This window comes from Phyllobates terribilis, unplaced genomic scaffold, assembly GCF_046119375.1.
Source record: "Phyllobates terribilis strain yellow unplaced genomic scaffold, ASM4611937v1 Scaffold_3__8_contigs__length_932513732, whole genome shotgun sequence".
Lineage (NCBI taxonomy): Eukaryota > Metazoa > Chordata > Amphibia > Anura > Dendrobatidae > Phyllobates > Phyllobates terribilis.
The window spans coordinates 618,195,639-618,218,597 of NW_027362763.1; the positions used below are offsets into that span (position 1 = coordinate 618,195,639).

The window sequence follows — 22,959 nt, forward strand, 5'->3', positions numbered from 1 at the left end:
GAAGTACCCTTCTCCCAAAGGTGAGGTCAGAGGAGGATAGATCCAACCTATAGTGCTTGTAGAAGGTGGATGGTGCAGACCAAGTAGCAACTTCACATTTCTGGTCAATCGAGACGTCTGCTCTCTCGGCCCAGGAGGTAGCTACAGCTCTGGTGGAATAAGCTTTAATACCGTCCAGCACCGGAACTCCTGTAGATATGTAAGCTAGACAAATGGCCTCCCTAAGCCACCTAGAAATAGTTCCCTTTGACACCCCGTGACCTTTCCTACTCCCCTGAAAGGCCAGAAACAAGGAGTGGTCCTTCCTCCACTGACTAGTCATGTCTATGTACTGTGGTAAAGCCCTTCTAACATCCAGATTGTGGAATCTAACCTCCCCGGGGTTTTTTGGGTTACAGCAAAATGAGGGAAGCACAATCTCTTGATTACAGTGGAATCTGGAAACTACTTTCGGAAGGTATGCTGGATCTGTACGTAAGACGACCCGGTCATCATGAATTTGGGTGTAAGGGGCATCAACAGAAAGGGCCTGCAGGTCACTCACTCTACGGGCAGATGTTAGGGCCACTAGTAGAATGGTTTTGAGGGTGAGGAACTTTGGAGAGATAATCTGCAGGGGTTCAAATGGGTCACCAGAGAGTGCATTTAAAAACAAATTCAGGTCCCAGGGAGGAACTCTGAGAGCCCGAATTGGCTTAGTTCTGGAATAGGATTTAATAAATCTAGAGACCCACCTGTTCCCCGCCAGGTTGCAATTATAGAGCGCCCCTAGGAGGGACACCTGAACTTTAAGTGTTCCCGTAGCTAACCCCAGGTCACGTCCCTTCTGTAAAAAATCTAGGATATCTTTAATTGGAGGTTAATCCGATAACGGGGAGTCTATGAAATCCAGGAATTTTCCTCAGATTCTGCTATAAATCTTAGTTGTTATGGGCTTCCTACTACCCAATAGGGTGGAAACTAGACCCGGTGAAAACCCCCTATTACTCAGTAACATCCTCTCAAATTCCAAGCCGCCAGATGGAAACCTTCGGCTTGTGCATGGAACATCGGCCCCTGGATGAGAAGGTCCGCCTTGTCCGGCAGAACCCAGGGATCCGAGACAGACCGTAAACGCAGCAGGGAGAACCAGGGTCTTTTTGGCCAAAAGGGGGCTATTAGAATTATCCTTGCCCCTTCCTCCCGAACTTTCCTCACAACTGCCGTGATCATTACTATCGGTAGAAAAGCATAGGCCCTGCTGAACTTCCAGGGTATCTGGAGAGCGCCTACAGCATAGGGATTCTCTGTCAGATCTAGTGAACAGAATCTCTCCACCTTCCTGTTTGCTCTGGTGGTGAACAAATCTATGTCCGGTGACCCCCATAGTTCGATAATCTGCTGGAAGACTATCGGGTTTAGAGCACACTCTCCCTGTCTTAAAGTGTGGCGACTGAGAAAATCTGCCTTTGAATTTTCTACCCCCCGGATGTAAAGGGCACTGAGGGATGGGAGATGCTGTTCTGCTAGTTGCAGGATTCTGTTTGCCACTACCATCAGGGAGTGTGATCTTATTCCTCTCTGGTGATTTATATAAGCCACCTTCGTCCGATTGTCCGACCTGATCTGGACATGGCGACCCTGTATGTGGCAAAAGAAGCCTATCAGGGATTTCTCCACTGCCAAAGGCTCTTTTAGGTTCAATGATGTCCCTATTTAATGACGTATCCAGAGCCCCTGAACCGAGAAATCTGCTAGCTGACCCCCCCAGCCAGAGCCACTTGCATGGTCGACTGGTCTGGACCACTGCAAGCCTGAGGTCAGATTCTCCCTGTTTGTCCACCATGAGAGGGAGTCTATCGTCTCTAGGGAAAGAGATAGTCTTCTTTCTAAATGTCTGCTGAAAGATTTTTGCGCTGACAGGACCTCCCACTGAAGAAGTCTCATATGACCTTGGGCCCATTTGACTGCTGGGAGACAGGACGTCATGGAGCCCAGTAGGCACATTGATCCTCTCAGGGACATCACTGGAGACTCTATGGCCCTTGAGACCAAGCTGATTATTTTGCAAACCTTTTCCTCCGGGAGGAAGCAGGGTTGGAGTTGGGAATTTAGGGTCAAGCCCAGAAAGATCTGAGTCCACCATCCTAGCTGATGTAAGGCTGTCCTGACCTCTAAAAGTTGAGAGGAACAGTGGTCTTCCGATTTCCCTATTACCAGAAAGTCGTCTAAGTAGGGAACAATCAATACGTTTTTAATTCGGAGAAAAGCTGTCACCTCCGCTATCACCTTTGTAAACACTCTCAGCGCTATCGAGAGTCCAAAAAGTAGGGCAGTAAATTGGAAATGCCTCAGTTCCCCTTGGCTGAATAGGGTTACCCTTAGGTACTTCTGGTAGTCTGGATGGATTGGGACGTGATAATAGGCATCTTTTAGGTCGATAACTGCCATGAAACAATTGTGGTGTAGGAGTTTTACTGCCGAGTTCACTGATTCCATCTTGAAAGTCTGATTCTCTATCAGCTGATTTAGATTTTTGAGGTTGATAATGGTCCTTAAGGACCCATTTGGTTTTTTTATCACAAACAGGTGGGAATGAAATCCCCTTCCCCTTTGGGAATCCGGAACTTCGTGAAGGACCTGCTTGTTGACTAAATCTAGTACCTCCGACTTTAGGGCAATCTGTTCCTCCATGGACTTCCTCTTGGGGGTGATCATGAAGGTTCGGTGAGGGATTTGACTGAAAAGTATATTTAGGCCATTCTTTATGATACTCAACACCCAGGGATTTGAAGTAATGGCTTCCCAAGCTGGATAAAATGTGAAAGCTTTCCACCGACCTCTAGCCTGGCATCATTGGGAAGATTTTTTTGGCACTGGATGATGGTCCCCCAAACATGTAACCAGAGTCTTTTTTAGATTTGTGCTCCCATCTTTTCCTTTCTCCAGGAGGGCGACTCCTGTTAAATCTTTTCCTCCGAAAGTAGGACCTTGTTGTGTCCCCCGTGAACCCTGGGAAACCCCTCTTCCTGTCGCCAGCCTTCTCCAAAAGCTCATCCAGTTTTTGGCCAAACAAGAGTTTACCATGATAAGGAAGGGAACATGGTTATGTTTAGACTGCAGGTCTCCTAGGCAACCCTTAAGCCACAGGGCTCATCTGGTAGCGTTAGATAAGTTTGCAGACCTGGCAGAGAGTTTAACCGAATCCGCTGAGGAGTCAGCAAGGAAAGTGGACGCTGCCTGCAGTAAAGGTAGATTGGAGAGGATTTTATCCCTGGATATCTTTTTATCCTTGAGCTGGTCTTCTAAGGAATTTCCACAGCGTAAACGCTTGGTAAACCTTCCCCCATGGTCTCCAATGCAATTCCGCACTTTCAATGCCCATGCTGCATATTTTTCTGCAGCGTTTATGCTGCGCTCAAAAATCCGCAGCATGTCCATTAATTTTGCGGAAGCGCTGCGTTTTCGCAGCCATTGACTTGCATTACAACGCGCCAATTAAGCAAGACTGCATTAGTACTTGCGTAATTGGCGCGTTCTAATGTGCGGATGGTACCCGGGTGTGGAGGACAGGAGACTCTCCTCCACACCCAGGTACCATTAAAAGCTGTAAAAAAAAGAATAAAAAAAAAAATAAAGATTATATTCACCTTCCGAGGGCCCCCGGACTCCTTCCCTGTGCTTGCCGACAGATAGCGCAGGACTGAAGGACCTGCGCTGACGTCACAGTCATGTGACGGCAGGTCTTTCAGTACAGCGTACCGTGATCTGCCGGCAGCCAGCAAAGGAGAGCAGCAAGACAGCGCGGGTCATCGGAAGGCAAGTATAGGTTTATTTTTTTTATTTTTAACCATTCTCTCGGGTCACACTATATAAATCCATGCCATTTGCATGGATTTATATAGTGTGACCTAGTCGTCAAGCACTTTCCAAGTGATGCTAAAATCGCTTGGAAAGCGCTTGACACCCGCATGCGGAAATGCAAGTGAAGAACGCTTCATTTCCGCATGTCCCTGGCATGAAAAACGCATGTACAATCCGTATGATTTTTTTTCTGCCAGGGAGATGCAGAAAACGGTCAAGAAAAAATCCTGAGCATTTCTGCATCGTGGGCACATAGCCTAATTGTTGTAGACACACCATGAGTGACCTAGCAACACAAGTGCCTGCTACCGCTGGTTTCAGGCCCCCTGCTGCCGCTTCCAAGGTGTGACGGAGGAAGGAGTCTGCCTTCTTATCTAGAGCATCCTTTAGACTGCCCGAATCCTCCAGGGGTAGGGACGATTTTTTTGGATGATCGGGCGACAGACCCGTCAACTTTAGGAATTTTATCCCAGGACCCAGAGACACCATCCTCGAAGGGGTACCTCCTTTTAGAGGATGAGGGTAACACTCCCGATTTCTCAGGCTTCCTCCATTCCTGGTCTATAAGGGTCTGAATTTTAGGATTCACTGGAAAGGAGCGTATCTTTTTTTTCCTCCAAGCCTGCGAACATAATGTCTTCCAGGGACCTGGCTGCCTTCTCCTCCCTAAACCCCATGGTTGATCTGACAGATCTGACAAACTTGCCCGTACCCTCAATAGGGAAACAGGGCCTACCACTGTCTGATGAAGAGGAGGATGATGATTCACTGAGGTATGGATCCTCCGACTGGGAGGATGAATCATAGTAGGAGGAGATATCACTATGGGATCTCTTTTTTTCCCTTAAGTAAACCTTTTAGGGAATCTTGAACCTCTGTACGGATTATGGATCTCAAATTAGAAGCAAAATCCGGGGGCCCTCCGCTATGGCTTGGTTAATACAGCTAGCACAAAGCTGTTTCTGCCAATCTATGGAGAGGGGGACTTGGCATAAAGTGCAAACCTTGTGCTTCTATTTGGCGCTACTCTTCTTAGGTTCCTAAGGAATGAAGCACATAATAACTTCCTGCTGCTGCTACGGTTACTCGAGCGGCTGTCCGTGTGAGAGGTGTCAGACTGCTTCTTTCGCTGGCGTTGCTGAGGTGGAGGGGTTAGCTGCTGCTGCTCCTGGCTGTCCTGGTCAGCCACAGCTGCTATACCACAATCACGAGTATAGGCAGCATTTACCAGGACAACCCCCCCCCCCCACACACCTAAAATAAGGCACATCCAGAACCCCCTCCTGATGCCCGCCGGCCGAAGTTGCAAAAAGCCGGCCGGCAAGGGCTTACGGGCGCCGCCATGATGGATCCGGGTACCGCCCCCACCCCGACGTCATCGGGCACGCCTCTCCCAGCGTGCACCACGCTGTAACGTCAGGCGCGTCACACCCGGAAGACGCCGCTCCCGACCAGCCAGGAGCCTGCGGCAGGGAGAGGACAGAGCAGCTCTCTGCGGGGAGCCGGAGCCCTCCTAACCGCCTGAGCATGCTCGGACACGGCTCCAGGGAACCGTGGACGGCGCTTTTGGAGCCCGGAACCCAGGGCGGCGCCCGCTCTTCCACACCGGAACAGGACCAGGTAAGTATGAACATCTTTCTCCAGACAGGTTCCCATCAAGGACAGGAAACAAACTGAAGCGAGGGAGAGGTACCGCCCTTTTATTTCAGACGGTTTCCTGTCCTTGGTGGGGCGGATCCCTCTCTCAAGGTGTGCTGTCATGGATGAGGGGAAAATATTGATTTGGCCCCAAATTTTTCATATTCATAAGGGTGAGGCTGAGTGCACACGATGTGGTTTTAATGCGTTTCTGCGGCGTTTTTTTGCGCCGCAGAAATGCATTAAAACCGCTTGGTAATAGGTATGCGATGTATAGCAATGATAATCTGCATGTGCTGCCCACATGATGCGGAAATTTCTGCTCTGGATTATCATTGGGGCAAAAAACGCAGCATAACCAATTCAGGCGCGATTCCGTGGCGCATTCACGCCCATTGACTTGCACTGAATCACCGCAAACCCGCATGCATAATATCTATACATGTGGATTTGCTGCATGTCAATGAAAATCAATAGGCGCAAAATCGCGCTGCGGCTGGTACCCGGGTCGGGAGAGGAGGCTGCTACTCCTCTCATCCGACCGCTGCCCTGGCTGATAACAGCGAGAGCAGCGTGGATGGGAGAAGCAGCAGTCTGCTCTTCCCAGCCCACGCTAGTAAAAAAAAGAATAAAGTAAAAATAAAAGAAAAAAACTCATACTCACCTGCCTGGCGGGCCCCGGTGTCCTCCTGGTCACTGGCGGAGATCCTCTCTCGTCGGCGCCCCGCAGTGTACTGGCAGGACCTGAGGTGATGTCACTGATCAGCTGATGCTCACGCGGCCATCAGCTGATCGGTGACGTCACCGGTCAGCTGATTGTTGGGTGACCAACAGCTGATCAGTGACGGCAGCAATCAGCTGATTGCTGACGCCGGTAATCAGCTTATCGGTCTCATGACCGATCAGCTGATAATCACCGTGGGGACATTCACAAGAATGTTCCCACAGTCTCTAGCTCACCGGGGCTCATCAGCTGATCTTTAGCTGATGAACCCCAGTGACCTCCTGCAGCCTGTATACTGACAGGGGGTGATTTTACACCCCTGTCAGTATACTGTGCTGTATTCTACAGCAGTGACATCAGTGATGGCTGATGTCACTGCTGTTATAGTGACACAGATCGACGTGGGACACTTGGCGTTACATGGACTGTGTTGTTGACGGCGGACAGGTGAGGAATATTGTTGTTTGTTTTTTTACATTGTTTTCAGGAGATCGAAGGCTCTGCAGAGGTGTGTAATAAAAAGAATTGTAGAACCGTGTGTGTTTTATTCCATTAAAATACTTTATTCTGGCCATGTCTTTTATTGAAAAAGTGGCGACCATTTTACCACGCAGTTAGTAATGGGGGCGTCTTATAAACGCCCTCCATTACTAACCTGGGCTTCACCTCAGCGGCCAATACAAGGCTGACATAAACCCCAACCCCATTGCCACCACTACAGGGCAGTGGGAAGAGCAAGGCTAAGTGCCAGAATTGGTGCATCTTATGGATGCACAATTTCTGGGACTGCTGAGGGGTGATATTAATAGCCGCGGAGGGGGCTAGTATCCATGGCCCCTTCCATGGTTATTAATATCAGCCTGCAGCTGTCTAGTTTAGCTTTTATAGGGGGACACCACGTCAATTATTTTCTGGGGTCCCCCTGTAATCTAGCCAGTAAAGGCTAAACAAACAGTTGTGGGCTGATATTAATAGCCATGGAACATAGTTGGCTAATGGCTCCTTCCGCGACTACTAATATCAACCCCCACCGGTCGGCTTTCCCTCTGCTGGTTATAAAAATGACGCGGAAGCCATTTTTTAAAAAATTTTAGGCTATGTGCCTATAATTCAGAAGTAGCAGCACTTTGGACTCAAATTTTTTGCTGCGTTCAAAACGCATTCTATTGAACGCAGGTAAATCCACATGTGTTCGCTTTACAATGCGGATTGACCGCATTCAATACTTTCTAGTGGTCAAATTTCTGTTGTGGAGACTATCAACTCAGTAAGAGAAATTGACATGCTGCGGTCCTGAAAGACGCGAAGCATGTCAGTGTCCACGGGTGATTTGCAGCCTCTGATGCACGCATAGCGGACATGGGATTTCTAGAGATCCCATCCACTATGCTGTAACATCTGGATGCTGTGGGTTTGACGCTGTATATATACGCAGTGTCAAACCTGCAGTGGATCCTGATCGTGGCCACGTACCCAAATGCACCTGCAGCATGTCAATTTCTGTAGCGGATTCACATGTCCCACCAAATAACTTTATTTAGCTCCAAAAATCATTAATTGATGCTCAAAAACGCATGTAAATCCGCATGAATTTTTTTCTGCCAGGGAAAGGCAAAAACGCTTAGGAAATTTTTGCTTCAATTCCTGAACGTGTGCACATACCCTCACGGGAGAAAATGGACCATACAATTTGTTGTCCAATTTCTATTGAGTACACAGATACCCCATATGTTAGGGAAAACTACTGTTTGGACGAATGGCAGGCCTCGGAAGGGAAGGAGAACCATTTGAGTTTTGGAGTGCAAAACTGTCTGGAGTAGATAGCGGACACAAAGTCACATTTGCAGAGCCCCTGATATGCCTAAAAAATGGAAACCCCTGACAAGTGATCCAATTTTAGAAACTATACCATAGTAACATAGTTTTTAAGGTTGCAGGAAGACTGTTACTAAGTCCATCTAGTTCATCCCAAAGCATAACATGTTGATCCAGAGGAAGGCAAAAAAAAACCCCATGTGGCAAACACTAAGCTCCACATTGGGGGAAAAAAAAAATCCTTCCTGACTCCATACAGCAATCAGACTAGTTCCCTGGATCAACGCCCTATCAAGGAATCTAGTATTTATAACCTGTAATATTATACTTTTCAAGAAAGGCATCCATGCCCTTCTTAAATTTTAGTATTGAATCACTCATTACAGCATCATGCGGCAGAGAGTTCCATAGTCTCACTGCTCTTACAGTAAAGAATCCGCGTATGTGATTATGATTAAACCTTCTGTCCTCCAGAGGTAGAAGATGCCCCCTTGTCCCCGTCTCAGGCCTCAGAGTAAAAAGATCAGTAGAAAGGTCTTTGTACTGTCCCCTCATATACTTGTACATAGTAATGAGATCACCCCTAAGCCTTCGTTTTTCCACAGTAAATAACCCCAAGTGTAATAACCTGTCTTGGTATTGCAGACCCCCCAGTCCTCTAATAACCTTGGTCGCTCTTCTCTGCACCCGCTCTAGTTCAGCTATGTCTTTCTTATACACCGGAGACCAGAACTGTACACAGTATTCTAAGTGTGGTCGCACTAGTGACTTGTATAGAGGTAAAATTATGTTCTCCTCATGAGCATCTATGCCTCTTTTAATGCCTCCCATTATTTTATTTGCCTTTGCAGCAGCTGCCTGACACTGGCCACCAAACGTGAGCTTGTCGTCCACCAATACACCCAGGTCTTTTTCAGTGACAGTTTTCCCAGTGTTTAACAATTAAGCATATAATTATACATTTTATTTCCTCTGCCCAAGTGCATTACCTTACATTTATCCCCATTAAAGCTCATTTGCCATTTATCAGCCCAAGCTTCAAGTTTACATAGATCCTCCTGTAATATAAAATTGTCCTCCTCTGTATTGATTACCCTGCAGAGTTTAGTGTCATATGCAAATATTGAAATACTACTCTGTATGCCCCCTACAAGGTCATTAATAAATATGTTAAAAAGAAACGGGCCCAATACTGACCCCTGTGGTACCCCACTGTTAACTGAGACCCAGTCTGAGTGTTTTCCATTAATAATCATCCTTTGTTTCCTATCACTGAGCCAATTCTTAACCCACTTACATATATTTTCCCTTATCCCCATTGTTCTTATTTTATGTATGTATCAACCTTTTGTGTGGAACCGTATCAAAAGCTTTTGAAAAGTCCATATACACAACATCCATTGCATTTCCTTGGTCCAGGTCGGAACTTACCTCTTCATAAAAACTGATCAGATAAGTTTGACAGGAACGGTCCCTCGTAAACCCATATTGATATTGGGTCATGAGGTTATTCTTCTTCAGATACTCTAGTATAGCATCTCTTAGGAAACCCTCCAGGATTTTACCCACAGTAGAGGTTAAGCTTACTGGCCTATAATTTCCAAGTTCAGTTTTTGTCCCCTTTTTGAATATTGGCACCACATTTGCTATACGCCAGTCCTGTGGTACAGACCCTGTTATTATGGAATCTTTAATGATTAAAAATAATGGTATATCTATGACGTTACTTAATTCCTGCAGTACTCGCGGGTGTATCCCATCCGGGCCCAGGGATTTGTCAACTTTAGTGATTTTTAGACGCCGCCGTACTTCCTGCTGGGTTAAGCAAGTGACATTTAATGGAGAATTTTTGTTATCACTAATCATGTTTTCGGTCATGCGATTTTCTTGTGTAAATACGGTTGAAAAAAAATCATTTAGGATATTGGCTTTTTCCTCATCCACCATTTCACCCAGACTATTTTTAAGGGGGCTAACACTATCATTTTTTAGTTTATTACTATTTATGTAGTTAAAGAATATTTTAGGATTATTTTTACTTTCTCTGGCAATGAGTCTCTCTGCCTCAATCTTTGCTACCTTGATTTGGCTTTCACAGAATTTATTTAATGCCTCATCACTACCTACTTGATTTAGCTCTCTAAATGCTTTCTTTTTGTCACTTATTGCGCCCCTTACAGCTCTATTTAGCCATAGTGGTTTCCTCCTATTTCTAGCATGTTTATTCCCATAGGGCATATATTGTGCACAGGTCCTATTCAGGATGCTAATAAACGTCTCCCATTTGCTTTTTGTAGTTTTATGTCTCAGGATATCGTCCCAGTTTATTGCACTAAGATCATCTCTCAACCGTTGGAAATTTGCCTTCCTGAAGTTTAGTGTCCTTGTAACCCCTCTACTGCACATCTTATTAAAGGATACATGAACGCTTATTATTTTTTGATCACTATTACCCAAGTGACCCCCAACTCATATATTTGATATGCGGTCTGGCCTGTTGGTTAATATTAGGTTTAGCAGTGCCCCCCTTCTTGTTGAGTCCTGAACCAGTTGTGAAAGGTAATTGTCTCTCATAGTTGTCAAAAACCTATTACCTTTGCTGGAACTACAGGTTTCTGTTCCCCAATGTATTTCAGGGTAGTTAAAGTCCCCCATAATAATGACTTCTCCTTGAGTCGCTGCTTCATCTATTTGCTTTATGAGGATATTCTCCGCTGCTTCCATTATTTTTGGAGACTTATAACAAACCCCTATCAGTAATTTATTATTTTTTCCCCCTCTCCTTATCTCCACCCACAGGGACTCTACATTTGCATTAGATTCACATATAGTCTCACGCAAGATGGGTTTTAAAGATGATTTTACATATAAACACACACACACCCCCCCCCCTCGCTTGTTTGGACGGTCATTTCCGAACAGAATATATTCCTGTAAATTAACTGCCCAATCATGGCTCTCGTCCAGCCATGTCTCAGATATCTCTACCATGTCATAATTATTTTCCAACAAAATTAATTCTAATTCCTCCATTTTGTTGGTGAGGCTTCTGGCATTTGTGTACATGCATTTTATGTATCTCTCTGTACCTCTATTCCTTCTTACTATATTGACTGTTCTAACCCCACCCCCAATACCTTTATTTGTACCTAGGTCACTATCTGCACTATCTTCCCCATCTATAAAATGAATACTCTCCCCCCCAATCCCTAGTTTAAACACTTCTCCAATCTTCTAGCCATTTTCTCCCCAGGCACAGCTGCACCCTCCCCATTGAGGTGCAGCCCGTCCCTAGCGTAGAACCTGTAGCCAACTGAGAAGTCGGCCCAGTTCTTCAGGAACCCAAACCCCTCCTTCCTACACCAATTGCTGAGCCACTTATTTATCTCCCTAATCTCCCGTTGCCTCTCTGGCGTGGCACAGGTAGTATTTCAGAGAATACCACCTTGGAGGTCCTTGCTTTAAGCTTGCAGCCTAATTCCCTGAAATCATCTTTAAGGACCTTCCACCTACCTCTAACTTTGCCATTTGTGCCAATGTGCACCATGACCACTGGGTCCTCACCAGCCCCTCCCAGTAATCTGTTAACCCAATCTGCGATGTGCCAGACTCTATTGCCCTGCTCTCTTATTTTCCCCCTTACCAGAGCTGACACTCCTCCGGCTTTCAGAGGACATGCCTTGCTGCAGCAGTGCTACCCCTGTACTAACACCCCCCTCATCTGCCAAATTTGCAAACTTATTGGGGTGTGCCAGATCAGGACTAGCCTCCCTGGCCCTCTTCCCTCTACCCCCCCTTCTAACTGTCACCCAGCTAACAGCCTCACTGTCCTGCAGCTCCCTACTACCACCCACATCTACCCCAGTGAGCAGCTGCTCAGTGAGCAGCAGACTCCTTTCCATATTGGCAATGGATCTCAGTGTTGCCAGCTGCTCATTTAAGTCCAGTAACTGGGCTTCCAAATGCACAACGTGCACACATCTCGCACAGCAGTATGCACCCACGACCGACTGTTCAAGGATTGCATACATGTGGCAAGATGTACACTGGATAGAATTGTCAATAATGGAGCTCATTTCTTAATGAGGATTGCACTAGACAGAAATGTTAAGTAAAAAGAAATTTAAATAATTAATAAAATACAGACAGCAATTCAGTCCAAATTCCTCCCTTCCAAACTCCCTGAATTCAAAGTCACACACTTACTTCCGTTTGCACTTACGCTCCAGTCACACTCAGCTCTTTCACACTCGCTAAGGAAGAAGATTTAAAGAGTTTTCTTTTTTCCCCTTTAGCAGCAATGCAACCTACAGCTCAATGCACTTCCAAAGGATACCCTTTTTCCCAGAAAAATGTTTTAGCCCCAAATTTTTATTTTTCACTAACAGGAGAATATGGACCACATTATCTGCTGTCCAATTTCTCCTCAGTACAGATACCCCATATGTGCTCAAACTCTTGTCTGGGAAAACGACAGAATGTGTAAGGAAAGGAGTACAAAAATTGTCAGGAATAGATTGTGGATGACATGTCGCATTTGGAGAGTGGCGAATGATTCAAACCAGCAGAAATCCCACAAGTGACCCAATTTTGGAAACCACACCTCTCGAAAAATTCCTCTAGGGGTTGTGACAGAGTCACTGTTGTTATATGTGAGGGGAGATATGTATCACTACGGCTACTAGCCTTAGTTAACTGAACCAGCAATTTTTCTCCATCATGCTGGGCGGTTAAATTACCAATGTGAAGGGAGTGGTTGTGTGTGAATGACAGAGACGTGAGGGAAGTTATTCGCCCTATCTCCATATCAGGGTGTGGTTGAGCAAGGTTAAATGCTCAGTCACTGTTTTCTTTCTGTTGCTGGGAGTTTGGAGAGGCAAGTCTCCAGACTGTGCTGCAAATTGGTGCAGATGAATCCGAACACACATAAGGACTGTGTTATCCTTTTGTCTTTTGTTTTACCTTTATGCCAGCAAGGCTGAGTTTATTTTGCTGAAGTCTGCAGTGCTTTATGCTGATAAAATAAACATGCAGACAAAACCGTTCCTGTGTCTACTTCCGACTACAGCCGAGCGAGTCGTCTTGCCACACTTGGTGTGAGAGTGCGAGCAAGATTCCAGGAGCACGTGTACCTGCTACAGAGATTGGTGGATGTCCTGGGTAAAGGCTGCCAGCCAGCCAGAGATGTCACGTAGCATAGAGGAGTTCCTCAAGCACAACAACAGGAACATCAACACCACTTGCAGAGCCAGCAGAACATGTATCAGCAGCACTGGGAGCTTCTACACCAGCAACGAGAGCAGCAGCAGCAGAGCCAGAAGGTACAGCAAGAGACAAATTCCTGATGCAGCAGATCCAACAGCAGTAACAGCAGATGGACCTCCTAGCAGGGTGGATCCGCAGCAGGGAAACCGCCCCTCCCTCAAGTCCAAGAGATGTTCCATATGTCCGGTAGGCAGTAAGGCATGCTATGCAAAAGATGACCCCAGGGGATGATGCTGAGGCATTTCTGACTGTGTACGAAATGGTGCAGAGCAGGAAAAGCTGCCGCCGGAGCAGTGGGCTGAGGTGCTGGCCCCCTATTTAATGGGTGAATCCCAAAATGCCTACTATGACGTGGCCCTACAGGATGCACAGGAGTATGCCAAATTAAAGACAGATATTGGCACGCTCAGGAGTGACTGTGTGTGTCAGAGCACAAAGAGTCCACCACTGGGCGTATGCTGGCGACAAACCTCGCTCGCAGATGTTTGACTTGCTACACCTAGTCCAGAAGTGGCCGCAGCCAGTCTTCCACTCCTGCCAAGATTTTCAAGCGTGTGGTGATGGACAGGTTCATCCATTCCCTACCCAGGCCGGTGCAGACCTGGGTTGCCCAGGGCAATGCTCGGAGAGCGGACGACCTCATGGGCCTGGTAGAGAGGTACAAAGTGGTCAAAAAATCCCTCCGGAAACTGGAAACAGTCACTTCCCCGTACTGGAGAACCCAAAGGGGGGCAGGCTCACCACGTAAGGGGTCTAGCGTCACAAATGGGGGTCGCCCCAATCCCACTGAGGGCCCTGCAAAGACAGCTTTGAGGGATGTGGTATGTTGGTGATGTCATAATCCTGGACACATAGCTGCCCGCTGCGATATGTCCCCTGAACCAATGGACTGCAGCCTAGGCCGGCGTTGTTCCTATTATGCCTATCTGGCCTGTAGCAAGGATGGTCAACCTGGTGAGGGGCCGCAGGCGTGTGCCTTGTCCATTAATGGGGTGATCGTGTTTGGACTATTGGACTCAGAGTCTGGTGACCCTAATCAGTGCCACCCTTCCCCACCAGCTGATCCCTGCCAAAACTGTGAGCATTCGCTACATACATGGGGATGCCAAGGACTAGCCTGTGACCAGAGTGACAGTGGGAACAGACTGTGGTGTCCATCCAAAGAGGTCAGGGTGGTCAAGGACCTGAAACATCCTGTCATATTGGGGCGTGATTTTTCTTTGTTCTGGGACTTATGGGGGAGGGGAACCGGACTGAGTCGCGTTGACAAAAGCCAGATCCCTAAAGAAATAACCCTGTTGAAATCAGAATTGTATGAGTTCCCATTGTGTGTCCTTGCCGGCGACAAGGATGAGACTGTGACCGAGGAGGCCAACCTCCCCAAGTTAGAGGTTCCTGGAGAGAACTTTGGGTCTGCTCAAGTTCAGGAATTGACCTTAAAGGGGGCATGGGACAATGTTACTGTCTGTAATGGGGTTGCTTAAGAACCGGGGGCAGACACCAGGTACCTACACTTCGCAGTTCAGGGGGAGTTATTTTATCAGGTAACCAAACCAATAGGCGATGAGCTAGGGGAGCAGCTGTTAGTTCCAGGGCCATACCGACGGAGGGTATAAGATATGACCCAAGCCTATCAGCAACACAGGGGGTATATATTATATATATATATATATATATATATATATATATCACACACACACTCAACAACCACTTGATAAACAGATCATAGCAAATATAGTGGTTTAAGGGTTAAAACGTAACCTTTAATTAATTGTGCGGATAAAAAACCTATATAGACATAGTAGACATAATATTGGAATGATCTCACCAGCCACATCGATGGCTCCTGCTCCTAATAGGGATAGTTCAGTACAAGCAGGTATTACTATTATTTGCCCCCGCATTTGTTTATACAGCCGGGGTTTCGGATTCGGGTGTCCCCGGATGGCATCATCCCCGGGTGGAGGCGTTAAGGGGGCCAGTATTTGTGAATGATGGCCCCCTCCTCACGACACCATGTGGCTAGTGTTTACCCCACGTGACGCGCCCTCCTCTGATGCACACGCCGCACCGTACCTATGAGGTTCTGGGTATCCGCCCCGGATGTGACGTCTGCGTGTCACGGCCGGAGCCTGCGTTCCACGGACCGGATGTGGAACAGTGGGAACCGGAAGTGACGTACCCGCGTTTGAGTAACGCGGGCGTTTATAAAAATAGTAGGAAGCATGAATAAGTTGCGCCGCCTGTATGAAGTTTGGGCTGGCGACAGTCACCCTTGGTATTAGGGGATTATCAACACCCACATCTCCCCTGAAGAATTATGGAGATAAGGAAACACGTTGGCAGTGGTGTTATATGCAAAGGCTGATGATCGACGTTGTTCTGACGCCCTGCTTGTACTGAACTATCCCTATTAGGAGCAGGAGCTATCGATGTGGCTGGTGAGCTCATTCCAATATTATTGTATGAATTGTATTCTCATTATTAACCACTGATCGTCTGCTGAGCGTTCAAAAAGGACGTTTCGGACAGGGATGGTTCTGATAATTCTTATGCCATTAAGCTCTGTTTGATTTGGCAGTAACTTCTGTGGCTTTGGTCTATGTGACCTTATTTTATTATTACCCTATGTCTATAAAGGTTTTTTATCCACACAATTAATTAAAGGTTACGTTTTAACCCTTAAACCACTATATTTGCTATGATCTATAAGATATGACCCATTCACATGTTTTGGGGGGGGGGGGGGGACACCTGGGGGTCAAGAAGACTCAGGAGAGTATATTGAGGAGGTTTTATTGGCCAGGGTGTTACCGGGAAACCCTAATCCTAAACTATTGTAGGTCCTGCCCCACCTATCAGATAGCCGTCCCTTCTTCCCACTTCCGTAGACCTTTAATCCCACTACCTGTGATAGAAATCCCCTTTGAGAGGAGTGCCATAGAACTACTGGGGCCATTAGTTAAATCGGCACGGGGTCACCAAACATCCTGGTGGTCATGAACTATGCGACCTGGTACCCGGAAGTGACACCACTAAGGAACTTGTCCAGTAGGAGCATAGCCCGGGAACTTGTCCATATATTTGCCAGGATCGGACTGCAGAAGGAGATACTAACGGACCAAGGAACCCCATCCATGAGCAAGGTAGTGAAGGAGCTGTGTAAAGTCCTCCAGATTACCCAGCTGCGAACCTCCATTTATCATCTGCAGACAGACAGCCTAGTGGAGCGTTTTGATAAAACCTTAAAAGCGATGCTCAAATAGGTCGTAGAGAAGGATGGTCGTGACTGGCAGTACCTGCTACCATTTCTGCTCTTCTCGGTAAGAGAGGTTTCGCAAGCCTCTACTGGTTTCTCCCCGTTTGACCAACTGTATGGACGACATTTGCGATGGCTCCTGGATATTGCCAAGGAAACCTGCGAAGCCAAGTTTACGCCCCACAGGAGCATCATAGAACATCTCGCCCAGATGCAGGAGAGAATGGCGAAATTCATGCCTATCGTGAAGGCGCATCTCCTCCAGGCACAAAAGGCCCAGGCAAGGGTCTATAACCGATCAGAGAGGCTGAGGGAGTTCCAGCCAGGGGATCGCGCTCTGGTGCTTATTCCCACCATCGAGAGCAAGTTCCTGGCCAAGTGGCAAGGCCCGTATGAGGTGGTGGAGAAACTCAGCGAAGTGAACTAAAAAAATCCACCAGTCTCGGCAAAGAAAGCTGCACCAAGTGTACTATGTGGACTTGTTCAAGCCATGGCGAGATCGGAAAACATTGGGGGCTCCTTGTTTGGGAGCCAGTCTCAAAGCCAAAGTCGAGGATATCATGATAGCAGATACTCTATCACCGGCACAGAAGCAACAGTGTAGAGAGCTGCTGCAACGGAACCGTGATCTGTTCTCGGAGTTGCCGATGCAAACGCAGGTGGTCAAGCATGACATCCTGACGGAAGCGCATGTTAGGGTAAACCTTAAGCCCTATAGGATTACTGAAGCCCGCCGTGAGGTGATCTCAACCGAGGTGAAGAGGATGCTGGACCTCAGTGTGCTAGAGGAATCAAAGAGCGGATGGTCGAGTCCCATCGTTCTCGTGCCAAAGCCTGACGGGGAGTGGAGATTTTGTAATGCCTACCGCAGGCTGAATGAGGTATCCAAGTGTGATGCATACCCGATGCCCCGCGTCGATGAACTCATCGAGAGGCTTGGACTTGCGATGTTTATTACCACCCTCGAGTTGACGAAGGGCTACTGGCAGATCCCCATGTTTTAGAGGGTCAAGGAGAAGACAGCTTTCTCAGCATCTGATGGGTGTTTCCAATTCACCAGAATGCCTTTCGGACTGCAGGGGGCACCAGCCACCGTCCATAGGGACATGGATCGGATCCTCGGCCCACATAAAAAATATTCAGCAGCATACCTTGATGACATTGTCTTCTTTAGCCTAGACTGGGCTAGTCATCTGCCAAAGGTACAGGCAATTCTGTATGCTCTGAGGACGGCGGGATTTACTATAAATCCGAAAAAATGTGCCACTGGAAAGGAGGAGGCCAAGTACTTAGGCTATGTCGTCGGGAGAGGCAAAATTAAGCCACAGGTCAATAAAATCGAGGCAATTCAGAACTGGCCGCAACAGCTCTCCAAGAAGCAGGTGAGAGCGTTTCTTGGAATCGTGAATTACCGGCAGTTTATCCCAAATTTTGCCATGATTGTCACACCACTGTCGGACCTTCTGAAAGGCATCAAATCAACGATGGCGAAATGGACGGTTGAAACGGAGATGGAGTTCCAACACATGAAGCTGGCGTTGTGGAAGTAGCCAATCCTGGTCGCACCAGACTTTACTAAAGAATTTGTGGTCCAGACCAGACAGACGCCTCAGAAGTTGGCCATGGAGCCGTGCTGTCCCAAGAGATAAATGGTGAAGAGCATCCCATCCTGTATATGAGTTGGAAGCTCTTGTCCTGCGAGAAAAATGATGCCATTGTGGAGAAAGAGTGCTTAGCCAAAAAATTGGCCATAGACACGCTAAGATATTACCTACTTAACTACTTAAGTAACTAGGTGATTCTTCGGTCTCCAAGACTTTAATTTTTCACGTGGAGCATAGACCCGGGAAGTTACATGCTAATGCTGATGCCCTCTCCAGAATTCCATGTTTGGTGTCTGAAAGTGCCCAAACCCTCAGCTTTGGGCAGAGGGAGGAATATGTGACAGTCACTAGTGTTATACGTGAGGGGAGATATGTTTCACTATGCTACTAGCCTTAGTGAACTGAACCTACAACATTTCTCCAGCATGTTATATGTTGGTGGGTTAAATCACCATTGTGAAGGGAGTTGTATTGTGTTAATTACAGAGACAAGAGAGAAGTCATTCACCCTATCTCCACCTCAGGGTGTGGCTGAGCAAGGTTAAAAGCTCAGTCACTGTTTTTTTTTCTGTTGTTGGGAGTTTGGAGAGGCAAGTCTCCAGACTGTGGAGCTTCAGCTCAAGAGGAGCTGGAGTGTGCTGCAAATTGGTGCAGGCGAACCCGCACACATATGGACGGTGTTATCCTTTTGTCTTTTGTTTTACCTTTATGCCAGCAAGGCTGAGTTTATTTTGCTGAAGTCTGCAGTGCTTTGTGCTGACGAAACCGTTCCTGTGTCTACTTCCGACTGCAGCCGAGCGAGTTGTCTTGCCACAGGGTGCAGTGAGCATTTTAAACCCACAGGTATTTTACAGAATTATACAACATTGGGTTGTGAAAATGAAAAGTTAAATTATTTCCACTAAAATGTTGTTTTAGTACAAGTTTTTCATTTTCAAAAGGAATAATAGGAGAAAATGAACCACAAAATTTGTTATGCAATGTCTCCCGAGTACGGAGGTGTCCCATATGTGGTCAAAAACTACTTTTTAGGCACAGTGCAAAGTTCAGAAGGGAAGGAGCACCATATCAGATTGCATATTTGCCTGGAATGATTTGCAGGTGCCATATCACATTGGCAGAGCCTTTGAGGTGTGAGGACAGCAGTAACCCCCATAAGTGACCCCATATTACAAACTACACCTCTTAATGAAATCCTCTAGGGGTGCAGAAAGCATACCGACACCACGCTTCACAAAAGGGGAAATAGGTAAAAATGACATAATTTGTTACACAATTTTTTGTGAATGTGGCAATACCCCTTATGTGCCTGTACAGTACTGGATGGCCACACGGTGAGACTCCGGAGGGAAGGGGAAATATTTGACTCTTGGAGAATACATTTTCATAGAATAGTTTGAAGACATTGCCAGAAGACCAGAAACCTCCCTCAATTGACCCAAATTTGGAGATTACACCCCTCTGGGAATTTATCTACAGGTTTAGTGAGGATTTTGACTCCTTGGGAGTTATCCAGAAATGAGCAGCAACGGATGTTGCTTAGTGAAAATGCAAATATGCCATTGTAGTGCTCAGTACATTGTAGAGCCGGTACATGGTAGTGCGCAGCACATTTTAGTGCCCGAACATTGTGTCCAGCTCTTGCTTCTGGAGACACGCGCTCTGTAAATTAAGCAGGCTCACCTCGCTACAGTTATACCAAACATGTGGATGCTAACAGCGTGTTAGGCACATTGTGGGACTGAGGAGGAGGGGGCATTTGGATTTCAGAGCACATATTTCACTGAATTTCTTTTTTTGGGAGCCATGTCACATTTCCAGACACTTTGTGCTACCAGTAATGTGGACACCCCGTTTTTATCTGTTAACAGATGTCGATCCTGTGAGGGGACTTGTTTTTTGTGGGTTGAGTATGAGCTTTTATTGGTGGCATTTTGGGATACAGAACATTTTCGATCAGTTCAGATTTATCCTGTGCTCTACGCTGAGCACTTACATTTGCCTCATTATAAGGAATCTTTCGCCAGGGGGCTCCATCTAAATCACGTACCGTATTTTTTGGACTATAAGACGCACTGGACCATAAGACGTACCTAGGTTTTAGAGGAGGAAAATAGGGAAAAAAATTTAAGAAAAAAATGTAGTCATGATGCCTTGTTAAGGAGGAGGGGGTCTGCTACTGACACTGTTATAGGGGTAATGTCCCCCAATTCTGTTAATATCCCCATCCTGGTATATATGGCCCCCTCCTTCCTGTTATACATGGCCCTCATCCCAATCCACCATCCTGGTATGCATGGCACCCCAATCCCCCATCCTGGTATGCAAGGCCCCCCCCTCATCCCACTTCCTGGTATGTATGGCATCCTTCATCCTGGTATGTATGGCCCCCCTCACACCCATCCTGGTATGTATGACACCTTCATTCCTCTTCCTGAAATGTATGGCACCTTCCTTCCTCTTCCTAGTATGTATAGCACTCTTCATTTGTGTATGTATGGCCCCCTTCATCCAGGTATTTATGGCACCCTTCATCCCTGTATGTAAGGCAGCCTTATCCCGGTATGTATGGCCCACCTCATGCCTCATCCCTGTATTTATGGCCCCCCTCAACCTTGTATGTATGGCCCCCCTCATGTCTCTTCCTGGTAATTATGGCACCCTTCATCCCTGTATCTATGGCCCACCTCTTCATGGTATGCTTAGCACCCCCTGTACCCCATCATGCTGCACAAAAAAAAATAAACAAATATGCTCACCCCATCTCTCCTCCAACGCTGTGTCCCGCTCTGCCTCCTCAGGGTTCTCTCTGTGTGAGCCGCGCATGGCGTAAGTGCCATGCACCCTCACACAGAGAATTGCTGTGCCAGAATAGTCACTACTCTCCACGCCGGGACGGCATGCATGGGGAGCAGTGACCATTCATTCTCCCTAATAAGCCGCACACTGCAGCCGCAGCGCGGCTCCTGCTGCATCCGACTGTCAGCGTGCCCGCTATTAAAGTCCATGAATATTCACCACAACCATGGGAGAGGTGAATATTCACGGGCATTAATAGCGGTCATGCTGACAGCCGAGCGCTGCAGGAGCCGCGCTGCAGGAGCTGAGCTGCAGGTACAATGTGCGCGCTATTAGGGAGAATGAATGGTCACTGCTCCCCATGCACGCAGTCCCGGCGTGGTGAGCAGTAACTACTCCGGCACAAAGCGGGACACAGCGCTGGACAAGAGAGGAGGTGAGTATAATTGTTTTTTTTTTCCTGTGCAGCGATTTGGGGATCAGGGGGTGCCAAGGATTCCAGGATGAGGGGGGCCATGCATACAGGGATGAAGGGTGCCATACTTACCAGAAGCCGCGCTGGAGGCACAGTGTGCTGGCTATTAAGGAAAATTAACATTCACTGCTCCCCACGCCCATGGGCGTGGGGAGCAGTGAATATTCATTTTCTTTAGTAGCGGGCACAGTGTAGGCTGCAGCAGGTGGCTGCTGCCTCCTGTGCCGCGCTCATTCCCCGCTGCCGCTTCCACCCAACCCCACCCACAGCCGAACATATGATCGGACTGTAAGACGCACCCCTCCCACTTTCTTCCAAAATTTTGAAGCGAAAAAGTGCGTCTTATTGTCTGAAAAATACAGTATTTCAGAGATTTGCATGGAACTCCAATGTAAGCACTCAGCATAGAGTGCAGGATAAATGTGAGCAGAGACCTACTGAGATCTTTGGGAGGCAGCATAATCAAATGCACAGCAGGTGAAAAATGGGTGTTATTTGTTACTCCGTTTCTCATATGGTATAAGTGATTAGACAACTTTATTCTGTTTCTTCGGGTCAGTGCGATTACAGTGTTGTAAGATTTATATTGTTTTTCATGTTTGGCTGCTATCACATACACACTAAAAAAAAATTTTTCTTTTTTTTACAAAAACAAGTTTTTGAAAAACCATATTTTAAGAACTATAATTTTTCTATGTTTCTGTCGACACAGACAAGTGAGGGGTTATTTTTTTTGCAGGACAAGTTGACGTTCTGTTCTTGTGATATTATGTAGGCAGATTACTTGTTAGATCCTGCCTATGGCTGGGTCAAACAGGCCACAGTACCTGGCACATGAGAGGTCATCGTTTGACCTTCGGATGCTATGACAACCATTGGCTCCCCCACTATCTTGTCGCAGGTGAGTCGATGAGGGTGAGAGATTTACAACCTTCCAAAAGCCACGGCATTTGGAAGGTTAATGAACCAGCGGCGGTGCAGGCACTGCTGTTACCTCAGGATCTCGGCTGTCAGCTGAGCCCAGCTCTCAGCGGTGATTGTGCAGGAAAGTACTAATATTTCATCACGTTACGGTTAGTCACATTAACTGACCGATCACAACAATCAGAGTGGAAACCGCTGACCTGGTTCCTCGCATCTCTAGCTGTGATGGTCAGCAGTCAGTGACTGCTGTTGACATGGAGCTGTCACTGTGTGTTTTTCACACAGTAACAGCTTAAAGACATGATGTGTATAGAACATAGTTTTTAATGGGTTAATCATCAAAATTACAAGTTGTAGAATAATTGTGCACACATAGTACAGATGATTATATCAGGAATGATAACGGCAAGTATATTTCAAGTTGGTCAAATTAGTGACTGAGCAGGGTGGGGTTTATATTTAGCTGTTAAAAAAACGTTTTGAAACAATATTATGACCTTCAGTGAAAAATTATTTATTCTTACCTTCGATTCAAACCCAGGAAAGAAAATGAACTCTTTGGAAAACAGTTTTCTCAAGAAGCAAAATGTCCTGTAAACATCATCTTTAAAGA

General features: G+C 46.8%; 1 protein-coding gene across 2 annotated transcripts in view; it reads right to left on the minus strand.

Annotated features, from left to right (window-relative positions):
- The window catches only part of GNPAT (glyceronephosphate O-acyltransferase), a 355,670-nt gene that overhangs the window by 104,668 nt on the left and 228,043 nt on the right, over positions 1-22,959 (minus strand). For both annotated transcript variants that reach the window (XM_073671501.1, XM_073671499.1), the window contains one exon: positions 22,871-22,950. In XM_073671501.1, coding sequence (XP_073527602.1) covers positions 22,871-22,950 — 80 coding nt within the window. The remainder of the gene's footprint in view (positions 1-22,870; positions 22,951-22,959) is intronic.